At 48.2% G+C, this 20285-nt stretch overlaps 1 protein-coding gene across 1 annotated transcript in view; it reads right to left on the bottom strand.

Moving 5' to 3' along the window:
* RETREG2 (reticulophagy regulator family member 2) overlaps positions 1 to 15023 on the bottom strand; it is a 75084-nt gene extending 60061 nt beyond the window's left edge. Inside the window, exon 1 of the mRNA XM_063933868.1 lies at positions 13617 to 15023. Coding sequence (XP_063789938.1) covers positions 13617 to 13897 — 281 coding nt within the window. The 5' untranslated portion in view covers positions 13898 to 15023. The remainder of the gene's footprint in view (positions 1 to 13616) is intronic.
* Between the last annotated feature and the right edge of the window lie 5262 nt (positions 15024 to 20285).

Below are 20285 nucleotides of genomic sequence, written 5' to 3'. Positions count from 1 at the left end.
GTTCAACAACTGCTCTTTTGATCTCGCCCTTATTAGGAGATCGTCCAAGTATGGGATAACTGTGACTCCTTGCTTGCGTAGGAGCACCATCATTTCCGCCAATTACCCTGAAATTGGTAATGACAATACTGTACCGTAATTCTCAGGTACGCCTGATGGGGTGGATAAATGGGAACATGAAGGTATGCAGCCTTTATGTCTAGATACACCATAAAATCCCCCCCTTCCAGGCTGGCGATGATCGCTCTGAGCGATTCCACCTTGAATTTGAACCTTTTCAAGTATAGGTTCAGATATTTTAATTTTAAAATAGGTCTGACCGAACCGTCCGGTTTCGGAACCACAGCCAAGGTTGAGTAATATCCCCTTCCTTGTTGAAGGAGGGGAACCTTGAGCACCACCTGTTGGAGATACAATGTGTGAATTGTATTTATTATCATCTCCCTTTCTGGGGGAGAAGCCAGTAGGGCCGATAAGGAAAACCGGCGAGGAGGCACCTCTTCGAATTCCAGCTTGTAACCCTGAGAACCAATTTCTATTGCCCAGGGATCCACCTGCGAGTGAACTCAGATGTGGCTGAAGACGTGCTCCCACTGGGGCGGACTCCCTTAGCGGTGCCCCAGCGTCATGCGGTGGGTTTAGTAGAGGCCGGGGAGGACTTCTGTTCCTGGGAACTAGCTGTGCCCTGTACCCTTACCTCTGGTAAGAAAGGACGCTCCTCGTACTTTCTTGTTTTCAGCGACCGAAAGGACTGCATTTGATAATGTCGTGCTTTCTTAGGCTGTGAGGGAATATAAGGCAAAAGATCAGATTTACCAGCTATAGCTGTGGAGGCCAGGTCCGAGAGCCCTTCTCCACACAATTCCTCACCCTTGTAAGGTAAAACCTCCATATGCCTCTTTTAGTCGGCATCACCTGTCCATTGCATGTTCCACAGGACACGTCTAGCAGAAATCGACATAGCGTTGACTCTAGAACCCAGTAGACCAATGTCTCTTTGAGCCTGTCTTATATATAAGACAGCATCTTTTATATATATCCTAGGGTCAATAACATGGTATCCTTATCTAGGGCTTCAATCTCTGCTGATAAGGTATCTGTCCACGCTGCTACAGCGCTATAAACCCCTGCCGACACAATCGCCGGTCTGAGTAGTGTACCAGAATGTGTGTAAATGGACTTCAAAGTACTTTTCTGCATGCTATCTGCAGGATCCCTGAGGGTAGCTGTATCTTGGTATGTCAGCGCTACCTTTTGGGTAAACGTGTCAACGCCTTGTCCACCCTAGGGGAGAATTCCCATCGTATCCTGGCCCTAGCAGGGAAAGGATACGCCATGAGAATTCTTTTGGGAAACTGCAGTTTCTTGTCTGGAGATTCCCACTCTTTTTCACACAATTCATTTGGTTCATGAGAGGTGGGAAATGTTATCTCAGCTTTCTTCCCCTTAAACATGTGTACCCTCGTGTCAGGGACAGATGGGTCATCAGTGATACGCAAAACATCTTTTATTACAATAATCATATATTGAATACTTTTCTGACAGTTTTGGCTGTAACTTTGCATCATCGTAGTCGACACTGGAGTCAGACTCCGTGTCGGTATCAGTGTCTATTATTTTGGATAGTGGGCGTTTTGAGACTCTGAAGGTCCCTGCGACATAGGGACAGACATGGGTAGATTCCCTGTCCGTTCTCGAATCTTTTGTGCAATAAATTTACCTCAGCACTTAATTCCACATATCCAGTCAGGTGTCGGCGTTGTCGACGGAGACACCACACACACACACAATTTGCTCCATCTCCTCCTTAGAGAGCCTTTTACCTCAGACATGTCGACACACACGTACCGACACACCACACACTCAGGGAATCCTCTTATCTGAAGACAGTTCCCCCACAAGGTCCTTTGGAGAGACAGAGAGTGAGTATGCCAGCACACACCCAGCGCTTATACCCCAGGAAAAACACACAATGTGTTTACCCAGTAGCGCTGTAATACTATTATTTGCTGCCAATTATGTGCCCCCCCCCCCCCCCCCTCTACTCTGAAACCCCATTTCACCGTGGATAAGCAGGGGAGAGTCCGGAGAGCTTCCTCTCAGCTGTGCTGTGGAGAAAATGGCGCTGGTGAGTGCTGAGGGAGAAGCTTCTGTCCCGCTTAAATATAATAAAAACTGGCGGGGGCTCTTTATATATACAGTGCCTAGATGTATGTATGTATGTATGTATGTATGTATGTATGTATGTATGTATGTATGTATATATATATCTATCTTTTGCCAGAAATGAGGTTTATATTGCTGCCCAGGGCGCCCCCCCTGCGCCCTGCACCCTTACAGTGACTGCCGTGTGTGAGAGCAATGGCGCACAGCTGCACTGCTGTGCGTTACCTCAGTGAAGATCATAAAGTCTTCTGCCGCCTCTGAAGTCTTCTTTTCTTCTCATACTCACCCGGCTTCTATCTTCCGGCTCTGTGAGGAGGACGGCGGCGCGGCTCCGGGACGAACTCCAGGGTGAGACCTGTGTTCTGACTCCCCCTGGAGCTAATGGTGTCCAGTAGCCTAAGAAGCAGAGCCTTGAAACTCACAGAAGTAGGTCTGCTTCTCTCCCCTCAGTCCCTCGATGCAGGGAGTCTGTTGCCAGCAGGCTCCCTGAAAATAAAAAACCTAACAAATATACTTTCTGTCAGAAAGCTCAGGAGAGCTCTCTGAAAAGCACCTAGTCTCCACTGGGCACAGTATCAAACTGAGGTCTGGAGGAGGGGTATAGAGGGAGGAGCCAGTGCACACCAGATCTAAAGTCTTTCTTAAAGTGCCCATGTCTCCTGCGGAGCCCGTCTATCCCCATGGTCCTTACGGAGTCCCCAGCATCCTCTAGGACGTAAGAGAAATAATTGTGTAAATACTAACGACTCGTAACTTTCACATAAATGTAAAAAAGAAATCTAACTAAACTATCTTTGAGGCCACACAATGTAGTTTTTAATAACAGTTAATTCAAAATAGCTAGTTCATAATAGTAGATTGTTTCTATTAAAACACCTTTTTTTAACTAATATTTTGGCATTTTATGGGTTTGTTTTGTGGGGTCGGGATTCCGTCTGTCGGAACTCCAGCGTCTATATTTCAACCGCTGGGATCCCATCAGTAGGGAAATCATACTGATCCCCTATGATTTTAATAGTCATAAAAGTTATGTTTTATATTTTAAACTTGACCAGTGCACCTTGCAACTAAACTTATTCTGTTCTTTGGATTGTAGATTGCTTTGATACGCTATATAACAGTGAAATATAAGTATTATAAATATTAGGCGTACACCTTAAAAAAAAAATGCAGATATCCCAACCATTGTTAATTCTAAATACACAGACGGGTTAATCCTTAAAGGAACACACAAATCCACATTGTTATGTAATTTTTTTAGGCCTACTGTATTTCTAAAGAAGCCGCACACGTAATGTAGAGAATCACCTAAAAGGTTTATATATTGAAAATAGCTGCTACAATAAGCTAGAACAGTGATGCAAACATGAATTAGAGTCGTTAACTATAATACCCGGTACCGCAGCAATCTAGAAGAAGTGACCTTCCATACAAGGCTAAATTAATAATTTCATATCGTGTATACAACCCCTACTTGTTTCTTATAACTCTGTATACTGATATTTCTACAATTCCAGTGGCAGGGGGTGCTATAACTGGCAACAGAATCTATGCAGGGTATGCAGTTATATTCCAGACTGTCGGGATTCCGGCGTTTGAAATCCTGACGCCGAAATCCAGACAGCAATCGTAACCGCCGGCCAGAACCCCTCTTGGGTGGTGGTTCATGCCACCACCCGAGGAGGAATAGAACCTTCTGTCGCTGAAAGTGAGGTCGGGATTTCAACCGCCGGGATCCCATCAGTCGGGAAATCATACTGATCCCCTATGCAGGGGGTAGAGAGAAACAGGTTGCGCTAAAGAGAAAGTATTACTTTTAATAAAAACTATAGATTAATTCTAGTGCTCCACGACAGCTCTGCATAGATTTGCATGACATAAAGGTTGGTTGCTGCGACTATGGGGCTGATTCAGGGGTGGATGCTACAGCACAGCAGTAGCATCACTGTATGCAGCAGCTGTACCAAAATATATAAAGGCAGCAGGAGGCATCTGTAGTAGAAAGACGCACACTACATGCTTTTGTAATCCGCTGCCGTGCCTGAAAATGAAGCATAAACACTGGTCATCTAAGTAAAGGCCCATACACATTAGACGATGTCGCTCTGTGAGCGACGTCGTCTAACGTTTCCCCCTCCCGGGCCGGCGGGTCGGCGGCCGCCTGTACTCACTGAGAGATATGACCGCTCATATCGCTCAGTGACGTCACGCCCCCGCCAGCCCTGCATGAAGGTCGTGGACGACAGTCCACATCCTTCATGCATGCCCTACCGACAGCGACAATCGTTGCCGACCCGCGGGGCCGCGCATTGGTCGTCGCTGGCGGCATACACACTTGACGATAAAATGAGCGACGTCGCTCAAGGAGGGGGAAAATGAGCGACGTCGATCATTTTATCGTTAAGTGTGTATGGACCTTAACCCTCAGGCTACTCAGTATGTCCGGGTTATTCACGTGTTTCCGAGGCCAACAGCTTCAGAACACCCAGATAACGGATCCGACACCCCCTCCTCACCATTTCCTATCACCGCCCCTAAACTCCAACAACATGTCAATCATACTGTGGTATTTGACACACTGCGACCTGATCGGCACATGCACAGATCTAAAAATATCGGAGATGTACGTAAACATCGGGTTTACGTACATCTCTGAATTAGGCCCTATGTTCGCAATGCTGCTGTTAACTGCATTTAGTTACTAATTATACTATTTCTATTGAAATCATCTTTCACAAACATTTATGCCCATCAATGTTATTTTTACATTAATGCATAGTAGGATTAAAAAATACAAAAACTTCTTTAGTAATCTGCAAAAAAAATGCAGCCCAGCGCTGCATACATTTCTGGGTGGATGTACTTATCTGACCACCATGCACACACCATTCAGGAGCCTCTTTATACACATTACACACCTATTTCCGGGCATGCGCTCTCACAAGGAAAATCTCATACTCTGTTTACCAACACGCAAAGCCAAACACACACTTAGGAAAAAAATAAAAATAAATTGCCACAAAAATAGGATTTCAGTACCTACCGGTAAATCCTTTTCTCCTAGTCCGTAGAGGATGCTGGGGACTCCAAAAGGACCGTGGGGTATAGACGGGATCCGCAGGAGCTTGGGCACACTGAAAAGACTTTGACTGGGTGTGAACTGGCTCCTCCCTCTATGCCCCTCCTCCAGACCTCAGTTATAGGAACTGTGCCCAGGAGAGATAGACATTTCGAGGAAAGGATTTTTGTTTAAACTAAGGGCGAGACACCTACCAGCCCACACCACAACATACCGTACAACCGGAGTATCAGAAAACCAGATAACAGCATGAATTAACAACAGCAACAAGCTGAATCTAAGTAATACACAACCCACGTGTAAACAACTTTAACCAGTCATAATACACTGCAAGTAACAGTCCGCACCGGGATGGGCGCCCAGCATCCTCTACGGACTAGGAGAAAAGGATTTACCGGTAGGTACTAAAATCCTATTTTCTCTTACGTCCTAGAGGATGCTGGGGACTCCAAAAGGACCATGGGGTCTATACCAAAGCTCCAGAACGGACGGGAGAGTGCGGACGACTCTGCAGCACCGATTAAGCAAACATGAGTTCCTCATCAGCCAGGGTATCAAACTTGTAAAACTTAGCAAAGGTGTTTGAACCCGACCACGTGGCTGCTCGGCAAAGCTGAAGTACCGAGACCCCTCGGGCAGCCGCCCAAGACGAGACCACTTTTCTGGTAGAATGGGCCTTTACTGACTTCGGCAACGGTAGCCCAGCCGAAGAATAAGCTTGCTGAATCGTACTACAAATCCAGCGTGCAATAGTCTGCTTAGAAGCAGGATTTCCAATCTTGTTGGAAGCATACAGGACAAACAGAGCCTCTGGGGTATATGCAATTGCGGTCGAATTCCCGAAATTGTCGAATTTCGGGTCATTTTCGCCCAAAAAAAAAATTCGCCTATGCAATTCAGTGCTTTCCGACCAAAAAACGGACTTTCAAAATTCGACTTTTTGAAATTCGAATTTTTGCAAATTCGACTTTTCTGCAATGATACAAGTGCTGCAATTCGACCAAAGCATATTCAATTCAAGTTTGGAAATTCGACAGCAGTGCTTTTAGACAGCAAATTCGTCATTTTCAATCCGCCACACTTTGGAGGGTGAAAACAATAAAAAAAAAAATTTAAAAATGTTTTTTTTGGTGTTTTTTTTTTTTAGGAATAGCATATCTATTTATATTAGAAGGGATTAGGTATTTTTTTTTTTTTTTTTTTGGAGGCACAAATATTATTTATATATTTTTTAAAATATTTTTTTTTTTTAATTGCTGGAACGGTAAAATCCTTTAAAAAAATGGCGTGGGGTCCCCCCTCCAAAGCATAACCAGCCTCGGGCTCTTCGAGCTGGTCCTGGTTCTAAAAATGCGGGGGAAAAATTGAAAGGGGATCCCCCGTATTTTTAAAACCAGCACCGGGCTCTGCGCCTGGTGCAAAAAATACGGGGGACAAAATGAGCAGGGGTCCCCCGTATTTTTCACACCAGCATCGGGCTCCACTAGCTGGACAGATAATGCCACAGCCGGGGGTCACTTTTATGCCGTGCCCTGCGGCCGTGGCATTAAATATCCAACTAGTCACCCCTGGCCGGGGTACCCTGGGGGAGTGGGGACCCCTTCAATCAAGGGGTCCCCCCCCCAGCCACCCAAGGGCCAGGTGTGAAGCCCGAGGCTGTCCCCCCCCCATCCAATGGGCTGCGGATGGGGGGGCTGATAGCCTTTTGTGATAATGAAAAGAATATTGTTTTTTCCAGCAGTACTACAAGTCCCAGCAAGCCTCCCCCGCAAGCTGGTACTTGGAGAACCACAAGTACCAGCATGCGGGAGAAAAACGGGCCCGCTGGTACCTGTAGTACTACTGGAAAAAAAATACCCAAATAAAAACAGGACACGCACACCGTGACAGTAAAACTTCATACGTCGACACACACATACTTACCTAAGTTCACACGCCGACATCGGTCCTCTTCTCCATGTAGAATCCACGGATACCTGAAAATAAAAGATCAATATACTCACCTCAGCCATGGTCCAGAGATACATCCACGTACTTGGCAAAAAAAGAAAACGAACACACGGGCCACCGGACTGAAAGGGGTCCCATGCTGACACATGAGACCCCTTTCCACGAATGAGACCTGTCAGTGACAGCTGTCACACAAAGGTCTCTAAAGCCAATCAGGAAGCGCAACTTCGTTGCGCTCACCTGATTGGCTGTGCGCTGTCTGAACTCAGACAGCGCATCGCACAGCCCCGTCCATTATATTCAATGGTGGGAACTTAGCGGCTAGCGATGAGGTCACCCGCCGGTCAGCGGCTGACCGCGGGTAACCCCACCGCTAGCCGCTAAGTTCCCACCATTGAAACTAATGGAGCGGCTTTGCGATGCGCTGTCACAGCACAGACAGCGCACAGCCAATCAGGTGAGCGCCACGGAAGTAGCGCTTCCTGATTAGCTGAAGGGACTTCAGTGACAGGAGTCACGTGATGTCCCGTCATTTGGGAGAAAGGGGTCTGATGTGAAAGCATGGGACCCCTTTCAGTACGGCATGGAGCGGGTGTTCGTTTTGTTTTTTTAACAAGTACGTGGATTTATATCTGGACGTGGATGTACCTCTGGACGCTGGAAGGTGAGATAATTTTTTCACAGGTACCCTCGGATCGTCGGAGACCGTGGCAGTCGGCGTGTCAACATAGGTAAGTATGTGTGTGTCGGTAGTGTGTAATAAAGTTTTACTATCAAGGTGTCTGTGTACTGTTTTTATTTGGGTATTTTTTTTCCAGTAGTACTACAGGTACCAGCGGGCCCGTTTTTCTCCCGCATGCTGGTACTTGTGGTTCTCCAAGTACCAGCTTGCGGGGGAGGCTTGCTGGGATTTGTAGTACTACTGGAAAAAACAATATCTTTTTATTATCACAAAAGGCTATCAGCCCCCCCATCCGCAACCCATTGGATGGGGGGGGGGGGGGGGACAGCCTCGGGCTTCACCCCTGGCCCTTGGGTGGCTGGGGGGGGACCCCTTGATTGTAGGGGTCCCCACTCCCCCAGGGTACCCCGGCCAGGGGTGACTAGTTGGGTAGTTAATGCCACGGCCGCAGGGCACGGCATAAAAGTGACCCCCGGCTGTGGCATTATCTGTCCAGCTAGTGGAGCCCGATGCTGGTGTTAAAAATACGGGGGACCCCTACTCTTTTTGGCACCAGCACCAGGCGCAGAGCCCGGTGCTGGTTTTAAAAATACGGGGGATCCCTGCCCAATTTTTCCCCGCATTTTTAGAACCAGGACCAGCTCGAAGAGCCCGAGGCTGGTTATGCTTTGGAGGGGGGACCCCACGCCATTTTTTTTCCGGGTTTTTCCCGTTTTTTCCAATCGCGGCAAAATCCGCCAAATCGGCCGATTTTCGCCCGCGGGTCTGTCGAATCCGTTTTGCATTGAATATGGTGAATTCCAGCAGCCACCTGCCGGAATTCACCTGTCGAATTGTGTCGAATTTAAAAACGGCGATAATTTGCCGCGATTCGCCGTGAATTGCATATACCCCTCTGTCTTCCTGGTAAGAGCCGTTCTGGCAACGTAAATTTTCAAAGCTCTTACAACATCAAGAGACTTTGGAACCGCCACAGCATCTGTAGCCACAGGTACCACAATAGGTTGGTTAATGTGAAACGAAGAAACCACCTTCGGCAGAAATTGTTGACGAGTCCTCAATTCTGCTCTATCCGAATGGAAGATCAAATACAGACTCTTGTGAGATAAGGCCACCAACTCTGACACTCGCCTGGCAGACACCAGAGCCAAAAGCATGACTACCTTCCAAGTGAGAAATTTTAACTCAACCTTACGCAAAGGTTCAAACCAGGGAGACATAAGAAACTGTTAGACCACTTCAAGATCCCACGGTGCCACAGGCGGCACAAATGGAGGATGGATATGCAGCACTCCCTTCACAAAAGTCTTAACCTCCGGAAGGACGGCCAATTCCTTTTGAAAGAAAATAGATAAAGCTGAAATCTGCACTTTGATGGAACCCAATTTCAGGCCTGCATCTACGCCTGCCTGCAAAAAATGGAGAAACCGACCCAAGTGAAATTCCTCCGCAGGAGCAGTTTTTGTCTCACACCACGAAACGTACTTTCTCCAAATACGGTGATAATGTTTCGCTGTAACCTCCTTCCTAGCCATAAGGAGAGTGGGGATGACCTCCCCAGGAATACCTTTTCGAGCTAAGATTTGGCGCTCAACTTCCACGCCGTCAAATACAGCCGCGGTAAGTCAGGAAACACACACAGTCCCTGCAGTAACAGGTCCTCTCTTAGAGGAAGTGGCCAAGGATCTTCCACTAGTAATTCATGAAGATCCGGATACCAGGTCCTGCGTGGCCAGTCTGAATCGCCCGAACCTTTGCTCGTCTTATGATTCCCAGGACCTTTGGGATGAGAGGAAGTGGAGGGAACACATACACCAACTGAACGCTTCGTTACCTCTGCAAATACCTCTTGGTGAAGAGCCCACTATCCCGGATGGAGATCGTTTCTGCTGAGGAAATCTGTTTCCCAGTTGTCCACGCCCGGGAGGAAGACTGCTGACAGAGCGCTCACGTGTTGTTCCGCCCAGCGAAGGATTCTTGTGGCCTCCACCATAGCCGCCCTGCTGGTTTACATGCGCCACCGCTGTTATGTTGTCCGACTGGATCAGGACAGGCCGACCCTGAAGAAGGTCCTTTGCTTGTAGCAGGCCGTTGTAAATGGCTCTTAACTCGAGAACATTTATGTGGAGACAAGATTCCTGTTCTGACCATTTCCCCTGGAAATTTCTTCCTTGGGTGACTGCGCCTCAGCCTCGGAGACTTGCATATGTTGTCAGCAGGACCCAGTCCTGGATTCCGAAAGGGCGCCCTTCTAGAAGGCGAGAGCTTTGGAGCCACCACAGGAGAGAAATCCTGGCCCTGGAAGATAGACTTATTTTCCGGTGCATATGCAGGTGAGACCCGGACCATTTGCTCAGCAGATCCCACTGAAACACCCGGGTATGAAACCTGCCAAACGGAATGGCTTTGTACGCCGCAACCATTTCCCCCAGAACCCGAGTACATTGATGAATCGACAAGCTTGTCGGCCTCAGAAGCTCCCTGACCATTGTCTCTAGTTACAGAGCTTTGTCTTCCGGAAGAAACACTCTCCGTAATTCCGTGTCTAGAATCATGCCCAGAAAGGGCAGCCGAGTGGTCGGAATCAACTGAGACTTTGGCAAATTTAGAATCCAACCGTGCTATCGCAGAACCGACAGAGACAAATCCACACTTCTTAACAATTGTTCCTTGGACCTCGCCTTTATTAGGAGATCGTCCAAGTACGGGATAATTGTAACCCCTTGTTTGCGAAGGAGAACCATCATTTCCGCCATGACTTTGGTGAAAATCCTCGGGGCCGTGGAAAGCCCAAACGGCAACGTCTGAAATTGGTAATGACAATCCTGCACTGCAAATCTCAGGAAGGCCTGATGCGGAGAATATATCGGGGCGTGTAAGTAGGCATCCTTTATGTCGACTGACGCCATAAAATCCCCCCCTTCTAGGCTGGAGATCACAGCTCGAAGAGATTCCATCTTGAACTTGAACACCTTCAAGTATGGGTTGAGGGATTTTAGGTTCAGAATTGGTCTGACCGAACCGCCCGGCTTCGGTACAACAAAGAGGCTCGAATAGAACCCCTCCCCCCGTTGGGACGGGGGAACGGGAACAATGACCCTCTGCTGACAACTTTCGTATTGCTGTATTCACCACCTCCCTGTCCGGAAGAGACACAGTGGCAAGGCCGATACCAAAAAGCGGTGAGGGGGCATCTCCTGAAACTCCAGTCTGTATCCCTGAGACACTATGTCTAGGACCCAAGTATCCAGGCCTGATTGAACCCAGACGTGACTGAAGATCCCCCTTCCTCTACTCTTTGAAGCGAGGAAGGACAAGCCTTTCCCTCGCTTGTATTTATTGGGTCGAAAGGACTGCATCTGCTGATGGGGTGCCTTTTTCTGTTGTGTGGGAACATAAGGAAGAAAAGACGACTTACCCGCAATCGCGGTAGACACCAGGTCCGCTAGGCCGTCACCAAACAAGACACTACCTTTGAAGGGAAGAGCTTCCATATTTTTCTTGGAGTCGGCATCAGCATTCCATTGATGGATCAACAGCGCCCTCCTGGCCGAGATCGCCATGGCATTGGCTCTTGATCCCAAGAGACCAACATCCCTCGCCGCATCCTTCAGGTAATCTGCAGCGTCCTTGATATAACCAAGAGTCAAAAGAATATTATCTTTATCAAGGGTATCCATATCAGAAGCTAAATTATCAGCCCATTTAGCAATAGCACTACTCACCCATACCGACGCCACAGCAGGTCTGAGTAATGCACCCGTATTAACGAAAATGGCCTTCAAAGACGTCTCCAGCTTGCGATCCGCCGGATCCTTGAGAGCTGCCGTGTCAGGGGACGGAAGTGCCACCTTCTTAGACAAGCGGGATAGAGCCTTGTCGACATTCGGAGACGACTCCCATTTCTCCATGTCATCAGATGGGAAAGGATACGCCATGAAAATTCTCTTGGGAATCTGCCACCTCTTGTCCGACGACTCCCAAGCCTTTTCACAAAGAGCATTAATTTCATGAGAGGGGGGAAATTTTACCTCAGGCCTTTTCCCCTTAAATAAACAAATTCTTGTTTCCTGCACCGCAGGTTCGTCAGAGATATGCAAAACATCCTTAATAGCCACAATCATGTACTGAATACTCTTAACTACCCTTGGGTGTAAAGTAGCTTCATTGAAGTCGACATCGGAATCAGAATCCGTGTCGGTATCCGTATCCACCATCTGGGTAAACTAACGCTTTTGTGACCCTGAGGGGGCCTGCACCTGAGCCAAAGCATCCTCCATGGATTTCCTCCATACTTGTGTCTGAGACTCAGATTTATCCAGCCTCTTAGACAATGAGGCCACATTTGCATTAAGTGCCCTTAACATGGTAACCAAATCAGGTGTCGGCTATGCCGACAGAGCCATCTCCAGCCCCGTTTCTGTGCCCCCAGCAACCCCCTCCGGGGAGTAACACTCAGCCTCAGACATGCCGACACACCCACACACTGCCTCAGCTAGGGGACAGACCCACAAGGAAGCCTGGAGAGAGAAAACACAGAGGGAGTATGCCAGCTCACACCCCAGCGCCCATATATCCCACCAAACGAATATATGACAATAGCGCTGTTCTTAATGAATATATAAGCACCAAATATCCCCCCCCTCCCCCGATTTGCTCCCTTTTACGTGAATGGAGCCTGGAGGTCCCAGGCCAGCGTCTCATGCAGCGGCTGTGGATGAGAAAAAATGGTGCTTGTGAGCTGTGCGGCTAAGCCCCGCCTCTTCCCGGCGCGCTTCAGTCCCGCAAAAATTCAAACTTGTATGCTGGCGGGGGTATGGAAAACAGTGCCCGGGCACCGAAAATGCCCGTCTGCCAGCCCCTTAAAGACCCCAGTAACATGCTGCCCAGGGCGCTCCCCCCCAAGCGCCCTGCACCCGCAAGTGCCGTTGGTGAAGTGTGTGAGAGCATGGAGCGCAGCGCTACCGCTGCTACCTCGTTACTGAAGTCTACTCCCGTCTGATGTCTTCGGATCTTCACATACTCACCCGGCTTCTTTCTTCTGGCTTCTGTGAGGGGGTGACGGCGCGGCTCCGGGAACAAGCAGCTAGGCGAACCAAGTGATCGAACCCTCTGGAGCTAATGGTGTCCAGTAGCCAAAGAAGCAGAGCCCTTAACTGAGTAGAAGTAGGTCTGACTTCTCTCCCCTCACTCCCACGCTGCAGGGAGCCTGTAGCCAGCAGGTCTCCCTGAAAACAAAAAACCTAACAAAAGTCTTTTCTAGAGAAACTCAGCTGAGCTCCCCTAGTGTGTGTCCAGTCACTCCTGGGCACAAAGTCTAACTGAGGTCTGGAGGAGGGGCATAGAGGGAGGAGCCAGTTCACACCCAGTCAAAGTCTTTTCAGTGTGCCCAAGCTCCTGCGGATCCCATCTATACCCCATGGTCCTTTTGGAGTCCCCAGCATCCTTTAGGACGTAAGAGAAACTAAGTTTTGAACCATGAAGGTAAAAAATATTGTTCAGGGTTAACACAACTTTCCACAGCAACCCTCCTTATTATGGATTACTCTGGCTTTTCCAACATCTTTAAGACAGTACCCGTAACGGATAGGATTGGAGTATGACAAAAAGCGAAGTCCCTAATCTCAAATAGAAAACCTCCATACCACACAGTACATTTCTGCACAAGTTTGCAAAGTTACTTAGGTAAAAACTAGACAGACATTAAAAGCCCCATACCCCACACTCATGGTGCCTCACCAAAATGCCCCATGCAGAGCCGCTGCTGTCAGTAGGCTAGGGAGCGGTCTCTCCCATACCAAAAGTCGCTGTGCTGCAGTAAGCAAAGGTCCCCATTCACTTAGTTTACTGTACAGACTAGCCTCTAGGAATTGCATGTCCTCCTCTGAGGCTCCAAGAACTCGTCCACTTCTTTCTTCACCTTGGGATGGATCTCCTGATGGCCAAGGAGCAATATCCTCTTTATGCATCTTGCTTTCCCCAGAATCCGAAGGATTGCATGTCATGGCCTGGCCAGACATGTGGTCAGGCCTTGTTTAGCACTTTCTCTTACTCCAAAGCTCAAATAAACAGGAATCAGATACAGCAAGTTTCCTCCCGAGTCTCTCCACAACATTCCCCTGAAGCTCGCCCTCTCAACTGCTCCACAAGCCTAAATACGTAACTTGTACTTAATGTCACTTATCACCAAAATTATTGGTCTACCATCTCCCTCACTCAGGATCCATATTATTATACTAACGTTACTTTGAACCTTAGACGACTTTTAGTCCAAAGAGGTTTTACACCGATTATCTCCTACAAAGGATTTCACATGGGAGCCCTATCTTCACCATTTTGTTTCTTAAAACCACCAGACCAATCTTTATATTTTTATACTTTCTATCATCACCAACTTCTCAGCTGTCAATAGAGTTAATGTTTCTAGTTTGTCATACTGATCACAGAAGTCCAATCCATAAAGCTACAGTATATTGACCATTCTTGCTGTCTGATTAAAAACCCCAACACTAATTTAAAGATATTCAACAATCTTGTTCAATAAATGTTTTGCCCCCACCAGATATCCTAACATGAACTTTCAATATAAATCTTGTACCCAATACTTGTCTGATGTGTCAACTCTCTTCACCCTGCGCCTCTGAAGACCAGTTACCGAATCTCCTGCTAATACACAGTACCTGCTGCCCCTTTCCTGATATGGCAGTATATAGCCTGATCTGTTGGTATATCACATAATGCATGCCTGCCTTTCAGCACATCCCCCTAACAACTCTCTGTCCTGCCAATGTATGCCCCCCGCCTGCCCTGCCAATGTATGCCCTCACCAAAATAGCCCTACTAACAGTACCCTAATGGCGACTATATCCTCTGTCTTACTGCTCAGTATATTCCCCTACCCTTGTGCAGTATGTCAGCATATCCCATCAGCACCTTCCGCCGTAGCTCCCTGTTCCAATTACCATGCCACGGTATGTAAATACCCCTGGTACCCCGTCAGCATAAAGTCCTGCCCCTATGAGCCCTCTTCCCCCCACTGACAGGCCAGCCCCCAGCCCCCGTGGACCGATTTCCAGCTGTCGGTGTCGGGTCTCTCAGCCGGGATGTTGTTGTTATGATGCTGCGTCAGCTGAGCGTCCGTGACGTAACCGCAATGAACTATTTCCGGTCTCTCTGAGCGGAGGCTGCTGGTGACTGTGTAGGGGTGACAGCCTATACAGCAGTGGGGTATTACTTTAATAAAGTGCCGCACCCCAAATTATTTTAATTTTGTGCTTTTCACATAAAGAATGCATGTTAATGATTCCGTGCCCTAGGTCAACATGGCCGCAGTGGTCTGCAGGATTTATTTTGTTTCGGTCACATGACAGGCGTTATTACTGCCGTACGTTGTGTCTCTGTGGGACGGCCATGTTTGTTATTGGCACATGCCATGTAATCTCCTGTGCAATACAAGGGAAACGGTACAGATGCCGCCGCTCCGGATCCCAGTACAGAATCTGCTTTATTTACCAACCATTTAAAATCACTTTTCTGCAGCGAGGTACACTGTGTTCCACAGGGAATATATTGGGATGTAGAGATGGATCTTGATCCAGATGCTACTACCTTCACACCACCAACTATTACCTTTAGTAATCAGGTGGCAAGCGGAGCGAGCCACCGTGCCAAAGCGTGGCGAGCGTCCATTTCTGGAACCTTTGCTGAACTTGCTCCTTCCCTTCCCTTGCGTGTCACGTGGGTCAAATGTCCCTTAGCCCACTAGGAAATAGACACAGCCCAGGCTAAAGCTTTAGACCAGGCTTGTCCAACCCGCGGCCCGCGGGCCGCATGCGGCCCAAGTCGGCTAGTAATGCGGCCCAGGAGCTGCGCTGCAGCAGAGGGTTTTTTTGTTTTTTTTCCAGAGTACGGACACCACATGTGAGGCTGATCCGGCCCCAGCAAGTTGTCAGCACATCCTGATTGGATTGCTGCTGCTGGGACCAGCACCAGCTCACGCCCTCTCCGCTGTCAGTCACAGTGTAGCCCTCCTCCGCTGCATAGCGGCACACGTGACTGAGCAGCGCGAGAGTAGAGGAGCCCAGCAGAGAAGTTGGTTGTACAAGAACACGTGGAGCGGCGGACGGAGACGGAGGCAGCGCTGCAGGAACGGTAAGTATGTGTCTGTGCGTGTGTGTTTTTTTTTTACAGCTACAAGGGGCACAGTACATGGGCGCAGCTACAAGGGGCACAATACAAGGGGGCAGCTACAGTGCCACAACTACAAGGGGCACAGTACAAGGGGGCAGCTACAAGGGGGCAGCTACAGGGCCACAACTACAAGAGGCACAGTACAAGGGGGCATCTACAAGGGGGCAGCTACAGGGCCACAACTACAAGGGGCACAGTACAAGGGTGCAGCTACAGGGCAACAACTACAAGGGGCACAACTAGAAGGGGCACAGTACAAGGGGCACAGCTGCAGGGGCACAACTACAAGGGGCACAGTACAAGGGGGCAGCTACAAGGGGGCAGCTACAGGGCCACAACTACAAGAGGCACAGTACAAGGGGGCATCTACAAGGGGGCAGCTACAGGGCCACAACTACAAGGGGCACAACTACAAGGGGCACAGTACAAGGGTGCAGCTACAGGGCAACAACTACAAGGGGCACAACTAGAAGGGGCACAGTACAAGGGGCACAGCTGCAGGGGCACAACTACAAGGGGCACAGTAAAAGGGGGCAGCTACAAGGGACACAGTACAAGGGGTCAGCTACAGGGGCACAACTACAAGGGGCGCAGCTACAGGGGCACAGTACAAGGGGCACAGCTGCAGGGGCACAACTACAAGGGGCACAGTAAAAGGGGGCAGCTACAAGGGACACAGTACAAGGGGTCAGCTACAGGGGCACAACTACAAGGGGCGCAGCTACAAGGGCACAACTACAAGGGGCGCAGCTACAGGGGCGCAGCTACAAGGGGCGCAGCTACAGGGGCACAGCTACAAGGGGCGCAGCTACAGGGGCACAACTACAAGGGGCGCAGCTACAGGGGCGCAGCTACAGGGGCACAGCTACAAGGGGCGCAGCTACACGGGCACAGCTACAAGGGGCACAGTACAAGGGGCACAGTACAAGGGGCGCAGCTACAGGGGCACAGCTACAAGGGGCACAGTACAAGGGGCGCAGCTACAGGGGCACAACTACAAGGGACGCAGATACAGGGGCACAGCTACAAGGGGCGCAGCTACAGGGGCACAACTACAAGGGACGCAGCTACAGGGGCACAGCTACAAGTAAGTTTAATATGTTAACTATGTTTTCTATGGTTTTTTGGGATGATCAGGTATCGTTACTGTTATTTTATTTTATGTGCGGCCCAATCTAAATTTTCATCTTCTAATGTGGCCCAGGGAAGGTGAAAGGTTGGACACCCCTGCTTTAGACTGTCCCAGGATGCATTGCGGGGCCTCCTCTATAACCCCGCCTCCAGGCACTGTGAGCTCAGTTTTAGAGTTGGTGCCTGCATGAAGCAGGTCACTTAACGGGGGGCTGCAGCACTGCATATGTCAGTGTGACATTCTGTGCTGCGGCTCCATCACCTCCCCAGTGGCGTTGCATACTCCCGCTGTCTCTGTTCCCGGGTACTTGTGGCGGAGGCGCTCCGGTTCCTAGGCACACCACCGCAGACGCTCTCCTGGATCGCGTGGCTGCTACTAAGGGAGGAGGTAAGAGGGTCCCCCACGTGGACCCGCCATTAAATCGTGTTCTGGTCGCGGGCTTAGGAGACAGACCGCGATGCTGGACACTGTGGCAGAGCAGAGCACTATATCCACCAGGGCATGAGAGCACGGGCAGTACGGATGGTGTAATGGTTTGCATTACTGCCTCACAGCACTGAGGTCATGGGTTCGATTCCCACCTTGGCCCTAAAAGTTTGTCTATTCTCCCCGTACTTGCTTGGGTTTCCTCCGGGTGCTCCGGTTTCCTCCCACAATCCAAAAATACACTGATAGGTTAATTGGATCCCAACGAAAATTAACCCTAATGTGAATGTGTCTATGGCCCTCATTCCGAGTTGATCGCTAGCTGCCGTTGTTCGCAGCGCAGCGATCAGGCAAAAAAATCGGGATTTCTGCACATGCGTATGGTGCGCACCGCACTTTCACAAAAGCCGATGCAGTTTCACACAAGGTCTAGCAACGCTTTTCAGTCGCACTGTTGACCGCTGAGTGATTGACAGGAATGGGGCGTTTCTGGGAGTTAACTGACCGTTTTCCGGGAGTGTGCTGAAAAATGCAGGCATGTCAGATACAAACGCAGGCGTGCCTGGGGAAACGGGGGAGTGGCTGGCCGAACGCAGGGCGTGTTTGTGACGTCAAATCGGGAACTAAATAGTCTGAAGTGATCGCAAGGTAGGAGTAGGTCTGCAGCTACTCAGAAACTGTATGAAAAAATGTTGACGTTGTTCTGCGATCCTTTCGTTCGCACTTCTGCTAAGCTAAGATACACTCCCAGAGGGGGCGGCGGCTTAGCATTTGCACTGCTGCTAAAAGCAGCTAGCTAGCGAGCGATTAACTCGGAATGAGGGCCAATGTGTACATGTGATAGGGACTATAGATTGTAAGCGCCACTGGGGCAGGGACTGATGTGAATGGGCAAAATGTTCTCTGTAAAGCGCTGCGGAATATGTGTGTGCTATATAAATAACTGGTAAATAAATACTTCTGTACATCAGCACTGTGATTTTACAGACACTTAAGTATTCTACATGTCACTTTAAGACAGCGTTAGTTAAGAACAAGTGTACATCTACCAGAATATATTGTATGAGTATTCTGATATATGCATCTGGTCTTGGACCGCGCATTGTTTATATATATATATATATATATATATATATTAGAGTTTTTTGTTAACTAGTATTGCGCTTTAAACTTAATCATTTTGGATATGACAAGAATTGTATCCAAAATGTATTTTTACTTCAACTTATTTTTAAAATAATAATAGGCGGCATCAACTCTAATGATTAGTCCTCTACCTGAATTGACCTTTTGCAAGAATCTAAAGTTGTTGTTTCTTTGGGGTACGCCTAATATTTATAACCTTCTAAAAATTGAGATAATGAACCTCTTATACCATTTCAATAGATAAGTAGAATGGCATCAGTCTTTTTCTTCTCCAAGATATACATAAATTTATTTCAAAATTGTTAAAAATTGTTACTAAAAACTTATAGCATCAAGACAGTAGTGAGTACATAAAAACAATTCAGTTTTTCTGTGGGTATTTGCAGAGCCGGCCCTAGGTATAGGTAAACTAGGCAAATGCCTAGGGCATTTGAAATGCCTAGGGGCTCAAGCAGCTTCTGCTGATTAAAATGATATGCAGCATGCCTATATTCTGTGTGTGACTGCGGCTATATCTCCATATGAAATGCTATGTTACAATGTATTCCTGGAAATCACTGTAATGTAGCATTCCGTACGCAGATACAGCCACAGTTGCACACAGTATATAGGAATGCCATATATCATTTTAATCAGCAGAAGCTGCTTGTGCATCCTAGCCACATAGTAATGCAAATAAGATGCATTTTTGTCAAAAAAAGGTGCCCAAAGTTAGCAGAGCTGCCAGATTACTCACGACAGGCATCTCCTGCTGTATGGTGTATTAAGGCAAGATGTATGAGGACACATCTGTATCCAAGTAGAGGCAGAGGTCACAGTGTTAGCGTCCGTGTGAGTGCTGTGTGCGGGTGGGTTGGTTGTGCAATTGTGTTCGGCATATGTGTAAGGGGAATTATGTGTGTTGTGTATAAATGCATTAATAAAGCTTGGCATATGTGTAAAGGACATTATGTGTTTAAGGGCATTAATAAAGCTTGGCATAATGTGTAAGGTGCATTATGTTTATAAGGACATTAATAATGTGTGTCATGTGTGAGGGCATTACTGTGTGGTATTATGTGTATAAAGGCATTACTAATGTGTGGGATTATGGGGGTAATTCAGAGTTGATCGCAGCAGCAAATTTGTTTGCAGTTGGGCAAAACCATGTGCACTGCAGGGGGGGGGCAGATATAACATTTGCAGAGAGTTAGATTTGGGTGGATTATTTTGTTTCTGTGCAGGGTAAATACTGGCTGCTTTATTTTTACACTGCAATTTAGATTTCAGTTTGAACACACCCCACCCAAATCTAACTCTCTCTGCCCATGTTATATCTGCCCCCCTGCAGTGCACATGATCTGTCTCATTACCACCGCCTCCCACTACATTCAGGAGGTGTCCTCTGAGGCAGGTGTAATGGCGTCCAAGGCGTCGACTACATCCATCCTGGCTCGCCGAATTCTGTGATTGAGGTCATGGAAGGTGGACCTGAACTCCAAAAAGACCTTGGAGGTACTCCCTTTTAAGGAAGA

Source organism: Pseudophryne corroboree, chromosome 7 (genome assembly GCF_028390025.1).
Source record: "Pseudophryne corroboree isolate aPseCor3 chromosome 7, aPseCor3.hap2, whole genome shotgun sequence".
NCBI classification, from domain to species: Eukaryota; Metazoa; Chordata; class Amphibia; order Anura; family Myobatrachidae; genus Pseudophryne; species Pseudophryne corroboree.
This window is presented reverse-complemented; position numbering and strand designations above follow the sequence as displayed.